Source organism: Cricetulus griseus, chromosome 2 (assembly GCF_003668045.3).
Source record: "Cricetulus griseus strain 17A/GY chromosome 2, alternate assembly CriGri-PICRH-1.0, whole genome shotgun sequence".
NCBI lineage: Eukaryota > Metazoa > Chordata > Mammalia > Rodentia > Cricetidae > Cricetulus > Cricetulus griseus.
In genome coordinates this window covers 175,467,537-175,480,905 of record NC_048595.1, presented here as the reverse complement: position 1 = coordinate 175,480,905, position 13,369 = coordinate 175,467,537, and the positions used below count along the sequence as shown (strand labels likewise).

At 41.5% G+C, this 13,369-nt stretch overlaps 1 protein-coding gene across 3 annotated transcripts in view; it reads left to right on the top strand.

Moving 5' to 3' along the window:
* Positions 1-302: 302 nt before the first annotated feature.
* Wdr7 (WD repeat domain 7) overlaps positions 303-13,369 on the top strand; it is a 267,663-nt gene continuing 254,596 nt past the window's right edge. For 2 of the 3 annotated variants that reach the window (XM_027402760.2, XM_035440121.1), the window contains exons 1-3: positions 303-512; positions 11,405-11,576; positions 11,953-12,059. In XM_027402760.2, the coding sequence (XP_027258561.1) occupies positions 11,418-11,576; positions 11,953-12,059 (266 nt within the window). In that variant the 5' untranslated portion in view covers positions 303-512; positions 11,405-11,417. Of the gene's footprint in view, positions 513-11,404; positions 11,577-11,952; positions 12,060-13,369 lie in introns of those variants that run through there. The other variant, XM_027402761.1, reaches the window with a different exon arrangement.

Here is a 13,369-nt window from a genome sequence, read left to right as displayed (position 1 = left end):
GGGAAGACCTGATTTCCTAGACTGATCTTCCCATCCTCGTATGCTATTCCGTCACCCTACAAGGGATTTGAAAGGAAGAAGGGACTGTAGACCCGTCATGAAGTAAACAACAAAGAGAAAACACTCTTAGAGTGGGCTTCGGTCGCCATGGTAACTAAGACCACGCCTGCCTCGGCTGGGCGTGCTGAGAAACCGTGAGCCTTCTCCACCCCGCCTAGTTTTTGCGACAGTTGCCGCGCACGTCACGGCAGTTGAGGCCGGTGTCAGTTGATTTACGGCAATTGAGGCCGGTGTCAGCTGATTTACTGCAGCAGCAGCGGCGGCGGCGGCGGCACCTTGCAACCCCGGCAGGGTGAGGGCGGCTGCCTGGGTGTGCGGTTCCCCGGGTTCGCCCACCGGGACTTACGGCCACCTGGTCCTCCTCGCATACGCCCCCGCCTTTGCCTTCTTTGCGCGGGTGCCCACAGCATCTCCTACAGACATGGTTATCGCCTGAGGTGAAGCTTTGACAGGTAGGGGCTTTGGAGCCTTGTGGCGAAAGCCCAGCTCTAGAACTTAGCCTTGGAAGGCAGGGGTCAAAGGTCAAGGGGCACGAGCCCTCCCTGGCTGGGGGTCATTCCAGCTGTCAGATTGTTGAGGTTGACTGCTCTGTTTGGTGCTTCAGAAGACTTTTTTGTTCTGTTTTGTTTTTTTGTTTTTATGGAGCGCTGTTGGGGCCCATCAGGGTAACATTTGCTCCTTGGGAGAGTGACCCTAGTCCTGAGGTGGATTGCGTTGCTCCCAGGGACACTGTAAATTGGGTCGGGTAATTAGTGATGATTTTGGGTGTTCATTGGTAATGTTTTGGGGCAGCGTTCATGCGTTGGGGCGCATATGTTCTGATCTCCCTTTTCCCATTGGTACTAAGCTTTTGTTGGCATTACTGGCTAAGGGACAACAATGTCTGTTAGAGGTTCATCTCTGAGCTAACACTTGCCTGCTTTCTTTTAGGACTTGCTCTGACAGAATGTCTGTTGTTTTTCTTTCTGGTGGATCCTGGCATTCTGAAGCTATGCTCGCAGCCAGAGCTACCCTGCCTTTGATCCACCGTCAATGTCTGCACCTTAAGTCCTATGCAGTATTCCCTGGTCCTTAGGTTCTGAAACTCTTGCAGGATCAGGTGCATCACAGGCCCCATGTGTGTTTTCATGCGGCTGACTTTAGTACTTAGTACCAGCTATGTGTTCCTTGTAATATTTCTCCTGGGACAAAAAAGGTAAACTTTCTTCCTTCCTTCCTTTCTTCCTTCCTTCCTTCCTTCCTTCCTTCCTTCCTTCCTTCCTTTATTTCTTTCTTTCTTTTTTGAGGCAGGGTTTTTCCTGGGTATCCTTGGCTGCCCTAGAACTAGGGCTGTAGACCACGCTGGTCTTGAACTCAAAGACAACCTCCTGCCTCTGCCTTCTGAGTACTGGGATTAAAGGCATGCACCACCATACCCAGCTATGATTCCTTTCAAAGCCTTTGTTTCTTAGGACTTTCTTCACAAGGCTACAACCATCGAATGCTATATGAAGGAAATTGAGTTGTGGTGTTTTGTTGCATAAAATTTTTGTTTGTTTCAGCTTTTCACTTCGTAAACAACCTTATGACAGTATGGAGATAGTTGGCAGATCCCAAATGAAAATCGTGAATTGAAATTGTCTTTATTATAAATAATGAAAAACTACTTTGAGTTTTACTCCCAAAACAGTAGATCTCTGGTGCTTCAAGTTGAGAGAACAAACTAGCATTACCACAAAGGAATGCCTTATTGTCAAATGTCAATTAAAATTATGTAGGGAAGTTAATCTGTCAACATTTCTAACTAAAAATTCTCCAGAACTCTTACCTTCCTAGAAGGACAGAAGATTTGGGCGACTGGATGAATCAAAGAGTCTTAGTTCTACCTGTGGGAGCTTAAAGTTTGGGGTGCAAAGCCCTATAATACAGACATTTTCTTCTCTCATGAATGCAGTTTTTCCATGTGAGAGTCAGCATTAAGTACTTTAAAAGAAGTGAGGTAGGTAGGGTATAGATGCTCACACTTTTAGTTCCAGCATTCCAGAGGGAGGGGCATGGGCTGATGGGTCTGAGTTTGAGGCCAACCCGAGTTCCAGGACAGCCCCGACTACATAGAGAGACCATGTTTTAAAAAAGGAGTGAGCTATTTCTGTGCCTTTCTCAAAACATCAAAGTACCTACCTCAAGAGAAGTAGCATTGCCTTGAGCTTTAGTGTGAGAACCTTTAAAGTTTGTTTTGAACCTCAGGTAGAGATGCCTGAGTTCAGTGTTCATCACTGGGGTAGTTCAATATTCTGTTTCATATTCTATCCAATTATTCTATCTCTTACTTCCATTTTCTTGCTTATTCACCCAGTGGTAGCCACTTTCTTTCTTTCTTTCTTTCTTTCTTTCTTTCTTTCTTTCTTTCTTTCTTTCTTGTTTTACAAGACAGGGTTTCTCTGTGTTGCTTCGGAGCTTGCCCTGGCACTCACTCTGTAGACTAGGCTGGTCTTGAACTCACAGAGATCCACCTGCCTTTGCCTCCCAAGTGCTGGGATTAACGTGCCACCAACACCGGGTTAGATATTTGCTTTTGTCTGTGTTACTAAATGTGTGTGTATTGTTTTGAGTGTCTAAGTTTTTAATGCCCAGAGCTTATGTCATGCTATGTATTGTGTCTTTCTTGTTTTCCTAAGTTAACTATTGCTTCTACCTTCTGACGACTACTTTAAAAAAGATTTAGATTGGACTGGAGAGCTGGCATAAAAAAAAATTTAGTTTTACTGAGTGTGGATGGTGCACACCTTTTATCCCAGCACTCCAGAGGCAGAGGCAGTTGCATCTTTGAGTTCAAGGCCAGCCTGGTCTACAAAGCCAGTAAGGACAGCCAGGACTGCACAGAGAAACCCTGTCTTGAGACTGCCCTCCCGCAAAAGATTAATTTTTATTTGTGTGACTATATGTGTGTGCAAGCCTGTTGAGGCCAGGGGTGGGTATTGGATCTCCTGGAGCTGAACTTTCAGGATGTTGTGAGCTACCTAATGTAGATGCTGAGAACTGAACTCAGGTTGTTGGAAGAGCAGCAAGTGCTCTTAAACTTTGAGCTCTCTCTCTGGTCTCCCATCCTACGGTATTTTAGAATGTATGTTTACTTTGGTTGATAGATACCTGTTACAAATGAAGCTTCTATCTGCTTCATTTGTGGCTATCCACAGTATCTTCACTTTTCTAACAATGTAGAGATTATTTACATATCTATGAGATATGTAAAAGACATGTTTCTGGAATATACAACATTCATTTATTTATTGGAGCTCTGCCAGGTTACTGTTGTAGGTTAGGACCTGGATAGGTCTATACTCCTGCGGGGTATTTCCTGGGGTTCCCATATCCTGTCCCTGCACTGGTGTCTAGTGGTACTCAGTACCCCATCTCTTTTTCCAACTATTTTTTTTTTTTCCGAGACAGGGTTTCTCTGTGTAGCTTTGGAGCCTATCCTGGCACTCGCTCTGAAGACCAGCCTGGTCTCAAACTCACAGAGATCCGCCTGCCTCTGCCGAGTGTTGGGATTAAAGGCGTGTGCCACCATTGCCTGGCCTTTTTCCAACTATTAAATAAAACATTAAATATCAATTTACAATGAATTTGAGCTTTAATATTTTTTTCTCTGTGGTACTGGGATTGAATCCAGGGTCTCACACATGCTAGGCAAGTGCTCTGACACCAAGCTGTATCCCCAACCCTGAAATTGAGCATTTTCTGAAAATCATTTTATCTTCTTTTGGTTTTTCTTTTTGTACTTATCCCCAACCCTGAAATTGAGCATTTTCTGAAAATCATTTTATCTTCTTTTGGTTTTTCTTTTTGTACAATTGCCTATTTATCTTTTTGCCCAGCTGTATTTTGTGGTTTCTGTCTTAGTCTGTTGCCAATGACACAGTATCACAGATTTTTTTCTTAACGTGAAGTAGGCTGTTTTTGTGCAGAGTCCTGGAGGTTCAGCTTGGTGATAACAGCCTTCTCAGCTGAGGCAGCACTGTATTATCTAGCTAGAGGCAGGAAATACACAGGTGTGTGCATATGTGTGTGCGTGCCATGTGTCTTCTGTCCTCCCTCTCTGCTTTTATAAAATTACCCTTGTTTAATTAATGAACTCCATTTTGAGGACATTAGCCAATCATAATCATTTCCCAGGAGGCCTCACCTCTAAATAGCATGGATTAGTTTCTACTGCCTTGCAATGGGGATTAAGTTCCACCACTAAACCCTGGTGGACCCACTCTGTCTGTATCCAGATCATAGCACAACTGTCAATCTGAACTTGTTCATCTGAACTTGACTAGTGTTTCCTAGACACCAGTTCTTTAAGTATTACAAATATATCTCTTCCCAATATGCCATTTGTTAGTAACCTTTTCTATAATGTACTTCACTGAACAGACACTTTTAATTTCAACATAATAGATTTTTCCCTGCATTTAGTTTGTGGTTATAGATTTTGTTTTTGAAGTTTTCCCCGAATATGTCAGTTAGTCCTCTTGTGTTATGTATCACCGACTTCATAGTCTTTTTTTGAATTTATAGATCCTCAAGATATTCGCACTCTCCTTCTTTGTATGTCACAAGTTGTGATCCAGTTTCTTTTCCATACAGTGTGCCAATTTCCCTGTGTTCCTTCTCCTTTCTTCCCAGTAATAGTGCCACACTTACTGTATGCTATGTTCTGATATTTATTTCCAACACTGGATCTTGTTCCTTTCTTTGGTTTATTTTTCTGAGCTTGCTCTGATGCCATGCCTTCTTTCTCTGTCTTTTAAGATTTATTGTTACTGAGACCTGAAACTCTTCGTAGACCAGGCTGACTTCTGCCTCATGAGTGTTAGGATTAATGGCTGGTGTTACCACACCCAGCTTGCTTTTATTACTTTTATTTAAGTAAATGTGTATGTTTGTGTGAGTGAATGCCACATATATGAGGGTAGAGGCCAGAGGAGGGCAGTTAATCCCTGGGGTTGGAGTTACAGGAGGCTGTTAGTCACTTGATGTGGGGAAACTGCAAGGAGTGGGTTCAGGGGAGAAGACTAGGGTTTCATTTTAGGATTTTTTAAGTTTCAAAAGCGTAGTTATATGTAGGAGTTTGGAGTTCAGAAGACAGCCCTAAGCTAACGGGGGAAGGGTCATATAGTAAGAATAATAAAAACCCAGAGACAGATACTGGGGTTTAAGCTGAAGTCAGAAAAGTGAAGCAGCCCACCACTAACGCTAACCTTCACCTCAGACTGAGAGGGCGATCCTGTTTTCATGAATTCTCAGCCTTCAATCTCAGACTGCACTCTATCAAGGCTGGGGTGATCCTGTCCTCAACTTGACTGGAGACTGAATGGCACATGAGACCCCAGCTTTATTCGTAAACAAAATATCATCACAGGGTCATTGTATAGACAATATTTTTTCTTGAAGAGGATGACTGTCTCATTTGTTTTTCACTGTACTGCAAAGTACAGTGACGTGTAAGAGCAGCAACAGCCAGTGAAGCACACGGTAAAATTTAGACAGCACTACCCTTCGTCTGACACGGTATATTCTGTGCTCCCAGGGATTTCCAATGAGAAGATACTTTTTTTTTTCACCTAAATCCAGGGATGGATATAAATGTGTTATGTATTGTCTCACTATATTAGATGAGACTTACATTGTTATCCTGAAATATGGAATTCTTATAATCACTTTTTTTCTGGGTAGTGTGCTGGCTAGTCTTATATTCACTTGATACAAGCCAGCATCAGTTGGGAAGAGGAAACATCCGTTGACAAAATTCCTCCACCACATTGACCTGTGGTGCATTTTCTTGACTGATGATTGAGGTGGGAGGGCTCGGTTCACTTTGGGCAGTGCCACCTCTGGGCTGGTGGTCCATGGTGCTGTAAGAAAGCAGGCTGAGCAAGCCATGAGGAACAAGCCCATAAGCAGCACTCCTCCATGGCCTCTGCATCAGTTCCTGCCTCCAGGTTCCTGCCCTGACTTCTTTGATGATGGACTGTGATATGGAAATGTAAATAAAATTAATCCTTTCCTACAAAAGTTGTTTATGGTCATGGTGTTTTATCATAGCAATAGAAGCCCTTACCAAGGTAGGGGCACACCAGATATCTTGGCTGGCCTGGAACTTGCTATGTAGACTAGGTTGGCCGTGAACTCACAGAGCCTGCTGAGTGCTGGAATTAAAGGCTGGTACACCACTACACCCAGCTTCATAACCACTTTTTAATGTAGATAATCTCATGAGTTCTAAATGCCGGATTTTAGCCCCTAGTCTAAATGCATAGGCTGTGGTATTATAAAAAGATGCAATGCACATTGTGTTTATCTGCACACATTAGGAAGTTGGGGGGTGGTCTTTAATAGCACTGTTTAGAATAGTTTCTTTTCCATTATTTTTGCTGCAAGCTATTTCAAGTCTTTTGTACAGCACTAATTTAAGACAACCATACTGAGATGTTATATCACACTGTTTGTCTCTCTCCCTCCCTCCCTCCCTCCTACCCTCCCTCCCTCCCCCCCTCTGTGCATGTGTGTAACGTGTTCACTCCTTAATGAATTTCACATATTTTTCATACGTTTCATCACTCATTAGTTCATTCAGTTTTGAAGGGTTGCTCAGTATCATGATCATCCATTCAACCATCTTCATAGCAGGATTTGTGGATGAACCCCAGGCTTTCTGTGAAGTGCCTCATTGACTTCAGTTACCTCTCCTGACAGGATTGTAGAGTTCACTGTGGCCTTCACATTCTTTAAAGCACCCCAATTCATCTTGCTTTTTAAATGTTGGCCCTTGTTTAGGCAGACTATAGTAAACAACATTTCTGAAAGCTTCCTGTGCATAATTGCTAATTCCCACTCTCCATATACCATTCTCTATTGTTATCCATTCATATTTCTCTGCCAATTTATGCAGCAACAGCAGACTGGGCCCCATGAATGCCACTTGGCATTTGCAGCACCATGATCCAGCTGGGGTCACTTTGCTGCAACTTTGCTGCCAGGTGAGGGCTAGATTTTACACACACACACACACACACACACACACACACACACACACAGAGAGAGAGAGAGAGAGAGAGAGAGAGAGAGATGCACACACACATATTTAAGGTGGAAGAATGAGAACTAGGGTAGGAAAAATAGAATAAAAGTATGCTGATGTAGAGGCCAGGTAAAGAAGTATTTCAAGGAGGCTGTATGAACTATGTCAAATGCTGCTGGTAGATTAGTTAAGATAAAGAACATGATCCAAGCTTTATTTAGCTCGGGAGGTCATTGGTGGCCTAGACAGAAATGGTTTGTAGTTAGGCAGAGCACTTATCTGTGGTCTCTAAGGAGGAAGGTGATATAAATATGAATGCTGTAACTTAGGTTACATACATCGTCAGAGTTTAGAGCCGGCCAATGGGGGAGCTGCTGCTTCTCCAGCCAAGGTGACTCTCACACTTACACAACATATTTTACTGATCTCCTGATTATTGAGACGTTTTGACCTCTGCCTTGGTTGTTTCTTTTTCTGGGTAGTTTAGTTTATATATGGTAAAGTTTCAGGGCTCAATTTAGAGATTGATGATAATAAGGCAAGGTGAGAAGTAAGGCAGGAAAACAAGTTTCTTCTATTAAATGGAATCTGTTTCTGCTGCAGAGTAAGAGCTGGCAGGCATGTTTTGCTTTTGGCAAATCAGTAACCGCTGAAGTTGATGCAGATGGGTGATGGATGGAGGAGGATCAGTGTAGAGCTCGGGTAGCTGATGGTAGCTGCAGACATGAAAAACACCATTAATATGCCTCAAAATCTGTGAAAGCCTTTTCCAATTGTGATATATTTCTGAAAAGATAGCCACACAGTTCTTCAAAACTCACATATTTAGGGCTGTTTCAGTCATGAGAAATAAGTGTATTGCTGTGTTACCATCTGTGCATTCCACACAATCTTCTGAATACTGGAACTTCTTTTGCCATAAATTCTAGTGTCAAGTTTATCAAGAGCATTGTTGCTTGCCATCCAAATAGGAAAGGGTGGTCTTGTCAGCTATGCTATGAGTACTGTCAGAAGGTTGTGTCCCAGATCTCCTGAGCAAATTGGGAGCATGAGGGGAGGGGAGAGGGAGCTAGGAGAATGAGAAGGGGAGAAGAGGAGGGGTGAGGAGGACATGAGGGAGCAGGAAGTTGAGTTGGGGAGAGCAAGATAAGAGATACCACAATAGAGGGAGCCACTACAGGTTTAAAGAGAAATCAGGCACTAGGGAAATGTCTGTAGATCTACAACAATGACACCAACTAACAATCTAAGCAACAGAGGAGAGGCTACCTTATATGCCCTCCCCTGATAATGAGATTGATGACTAACTTATATACCACCCTATAGCCTTCACCCAGCAGCTGGTGGAAGTAGAAGCAGACACCCACAGCTAAACACTGAACTGAACTGGAATCTAGTTGCAGAGAAGGATGAGTGATGAGCAAAGGGGTCAAGACCAGGCTGGTGAAACCCACAGAAAGAGCTAACCTGAACAAGGGGGAACTTTTGGTCCCCAGACTGATAGCTGGGAAACCAGCATGGGACTGATCCAGACCCTGTGAATGTGGGTGTCAGTGAGAAGACCTCGGAAATCTATGGGGCCCCTTGTAGTGGATCAGTACTTATCCCTAGCATAGGAATTGACTTTGGGAGCCCATTCCACATAGAGGGATACTCCCTGAGCCTATACACAAGGGCGTTGGCCTAGGCCCTATCCCAAAGGATATGACAGACTCTGAAGACTCCCTATGGAAGGCCTCACCCTCCCTTGGGAGCAGAAAAGGTATGGGATAGGTAGGGTATTAGTTGGGGGGGGGGCGGGGAGGCAGAGGGAACTGGGATTGACATGTAAAATAATCTTGTTTCTAATTTAAATAAAAATGGAGAGAAGAAACAAAAAGAAAGAAGGTTGTGTCCCTCACAGCTCCTTAATTCCAGAAATGCTTTGCTTTGCTAAGGAAGATGCTGAGTACAGTACAGGATTTCCCTCCCTCCCTCCTTTCCTTTCTCCCTCTCTCCCTCCCTCTCTCCCTTCATTCCTAGTACTGGATTTCTTCTCCGAATTTTCTGACCTAGCTCTCTCTCTTCATTGTCTTCTTCAGTTTTTCCAAGTCTTTAATAAATTTGTAATAAGGACACAGGCATAGAGAAAATTCATCTTCTAGTTTTTGTTTTTGTTTTCTTGAGGTGGTCTCACTGTTTATCTTTGGCTGTCCTGGGATTCACTGTGACCACTAGGCTGGCCTTGAACTCAGAGATCCTCCTGCTCCTGCTTCCCCGGTGCTAGGATTTTAGGCATGTGTAACCACTCCTGCTTCCAGAGCACTGAGCCATCTTCCCTTGAAGCTCAAACAGCCTGTGACAATTTGACAAAACAATGTACCTCACAGTTCCAGATCCTGGAATTTGTACAAGTGCGTTCTCCACCAAGCCATTGTCCCAGCTCTGTCTTTTCAGTTTCCAGAAGCATCTAGAATTGAACAGTTTCTATCTATAAGATAATGTTATAGTTTGAAATACAGCATTTCTCTCTGAGAGCACTAGTTAGAAAATGTTAGTATACATACAGTTCTTTTGAAAGTTAGTAACATAATTTCTTCAAACATTCCTATTAAGCTACACTAACAGACTATTTTAGTCATTAGTGTAATAGTTTTGTTTTTGGCATTTCCAATATAGGATTTTTTTTGTTTGTTTCAATGGATCCTGTGGCTTGGTTCATTTTAATTTCTATAAATTTTTTTGGGAATATAGTTCCTTTCAAGCAATAGATGATAATGTTAGCCATATCAAGAATGGAATATTAACAAATAAATTGACTAGTTGAATGCTGGTGACTGATTGAGGAAAAACACACCCTGAACTTAAATGGTCTCTCTTTTTCCACTTAAAATAATCCCTAGTGAAATCATTCTGTGTCTTGGCTCATCAGTTGAAGTTCAGGTTTAGATTCTTATGGTCTGATGACTAAATCTGTTCCAAATCCTGTGATCTGATGATTCAATCAAATTAAATCTGGGCTAATTTGCTCATTTCACATTTGTAATCAGTTATTTAGAGATAGGTTTATCCATAGAAGTATTTGTTATGATTTAGTGCTGTAATGCTGTAAGCCATATTGTCCTTTAGTTCATGTTATTGCATTAGTACTTCTGGTGGCTTTTCTAAAGTTTCACTTTTTTTTTTTTTTTTTTTTTTTTTTTTTTTTTCCCGAGACAGGGTTTCTCTGTGTAGTTTTGGAGCCTATCCTGGCACTTGCTCTGAAGACCAGGCTGGCCTCGAACTCACAGAGATCTGCCTGCCTCTGCCTCCCGAGTGCTATTCACTTTTATTAGACTTTTAAGGGCTTTGAAAAGTAGTGTTGTGAGGTACTTACTACCATCCACCCCGTAGACCTAGGTCTGATTTCATTGCCTTTAACTTAGGTTTGGTATTGAGTGGCTCCTGGAGTATCTAGAGGAATGGTGTTCTTCCCAGAGATCTTCAGGTGTGTTCAATGCTTTGTGCTTGCTTGTTTGCGGGGAGAAATCTTTGGTGATATGATTTAAAGCAAATGTTGTCACCATGGAAAAATGAACTCCTTCCAAATATTCTTTTCCAGAAAGTCTTTTTTGAGAATGCCATGCTTCCAGTAACATACTGTTCCAAATTTATTAAAGTCACTTCAGAGTTTAGTTTTCCTTGCTAGTATCTAATAGGAGTATGTAAATAATTGTAATTTTATGATAGCTTGTGAAATAGATATGTCACAAACAGACTTTATTAATAAGAAGTAAATCTTCTGAGTTTTTCTTTAAATGTATACCTTTTATTTGTAACAAGAAAGATATTTTGGAGAAACAGACTGGTGAAAGTTATATATTGCAGTAAAAATAAATATATTATATAGCCTGCTTATGGTAGGCATTTTAATATCCCTTCTATCTTTTTACTTTCCTCTTTTTTTTTTTTTTTTTTTTGGCTTTTCAAGAGAGGGTTTCTCTGTGGTTTTGGAGACTGTCCTGGAACTAGCTCTTGTAGACCAGGCTGGTCTCAAACTCACAGAGATCCTCCTGCCTCTGCCTCCGGAGTCCTGGGATTAAAGGTGTGCGCTACCAATGCCCAGCTTGATAATTTATTTTATTCTCATATTTGGATGGGGCAGTGGTGGCACATGTTTTCAATACCAGCACTTGGTATTGAAAAAACAACAAAAAAGTTTTTTGGAAACTTTGGAAAACGTTATGTTCAAGTTATGTAAGTTGACTTTATAATAAAGGTATAAATATGTTTTAGAAAGAATATTATATCTGACATTATTCTTACTACATTTTTCAGGTTTGAAAACACAATGGCAGGAAACAGTCTAGTTCTGCCCATTGTTCTTTGGGGTCGCAAAGCACCTACCCATTGCATTTCATCAATACTGTTAACTGATGATGGGGGCACAATTGTAACTGGATGCCATGATGGACAAATATGTCTCTGGGATCTCTCAGTAGACCTGGAAGTGAGTATTTGAGTATTTGCTCTGCATCTTAAATATAAGTCAATAATTACTGCAACATTGTACAGTTCACTGTTTGCCTGCACTTACTTTTTATGTTGCGGGAATTATTTTCTGTGTCCTTAACATGATTACTAATTGAAAGGTTAACTTTAAAAAATTATTTACTTATATGTATATGTATGACTCTCTATGTATATGTACACATGTTGTTAGATGCTCACAGAGACCAGAAACTGGAGTTACAAGCATTTAGTTGGGAGCCAAACTCAGGTCATCCAAAAGAATGGTGTGTGCTTTTAATCACCACACCATCTCTCCAGCCCCATGTTTAGCTTTTTAGTTTGTTATTTATAGTGGCATATCTTTGCCTTTCTAGGTTAATCCCCGAGCACTGTTATTTGGTCACACAGCTTCGATCACTTGTTTGTCAAAAGCTTGTGCTTCTGGGGACAAACAGTACACTGTGAGTGCATCTGCAAATGGGTAAGTCACAGTCCATTTTTGTTTGTTTGGTTTGGTTTGGTTTCGTTTGGTTTGGTTTGGTTTGGGTTTTCAAGATAGGGTTTCTCTGTGTAGCCCTGGCTGTCCTGGAACTCTTTGTAGAATGGGCTAGCCTGGAACTCAGAGATTGGCCTGCCTCTGCCTCCAAGTGTTGGTATTAAAGGCATGCACAACTACTGCCCTGAAATATTTTTTTATTTTCAGTGTTTTGGTCAGGTTTCCTTATTCCCTCCTAAATTTTCATATCTTAAAAAAATGTAGATTTTGGCTGGGTGTGGTGGTGTCCACCCTTAATCCCATTTTTTAGGAGGCAGTCAGGTAGAGTTTTAGGCCAGCCTGCTATACAAAGAAAACTGCAGACTAGCCAGAGCTACACAGTGAGGCCCTGTCTTAATAAAAGGATGTAGTATTCATTTGTCACTTCAGAATTGTGTTTATAGGGGCAGGGGAGATGACTCAGAGTTAGATAGCACTTACTACTCTTTCAGAGGACCCAAATTTTGTTCTCAGAACCCATGTCAGGCAACTTACGACCACCTTTAAGTTAAACTCCAAGGTATCCAACAGCCTCTTCTGGCTTCTATGGGCACCTACATGCATATGGGATACCACATATAAACACATAGGTTAAAAAAAATAAAAATAAATCTTAAATTGTGTTTATAGATTACCACGTGACTTTTAAGTTTTGTACTTTATAACTAGCACCTGTTTAGGGACAACTTTCTTTTTATTGCAATATTTTCTTGCACTGTCTAAAGCTGAAGGAGGATGTTTGAATTATAGGGTTTTTGTTTTATTTTGTTTTTTGTTACTTTTTTTTTCAAGACAGAATTTCTCTGTGTAGCCCTGGCTGTCCTAGAGCTCACATTTTAGACCAGGCTGGTCTCAAACTCACAGAGATCCACCTACCTCTGTCTCCTGAGTGCTGGGACTAAAGGCATGCACCACCATGAGCAGTTTGAATTATAATTTTCTTTATTTTTTTCAAAATTTGTTTATTTGTATGTTATGTACATTGTTTTTTTTTTTTTTTTTGCCTGCATCTATGTCTGAGTGAGGGTCTTGGATCCCCTGGAACAGGAGTCCTGTATAGACAGTTGTGAGCTGCTATGTGGGTGCTGGGAATTGAACCCAGGTTCTCCAGAAGAGCAGCCAGTGCTCTTAACTACTGAGCCATCTCTCCAGTCCTTGAATTATAGTTTTAAGGATATACATTTTTCACAACTGATTTTCTGTAATACTTTATTCCTTTTCTTTGCTTTTGAGAAACTCAGAATATAATGAAAATG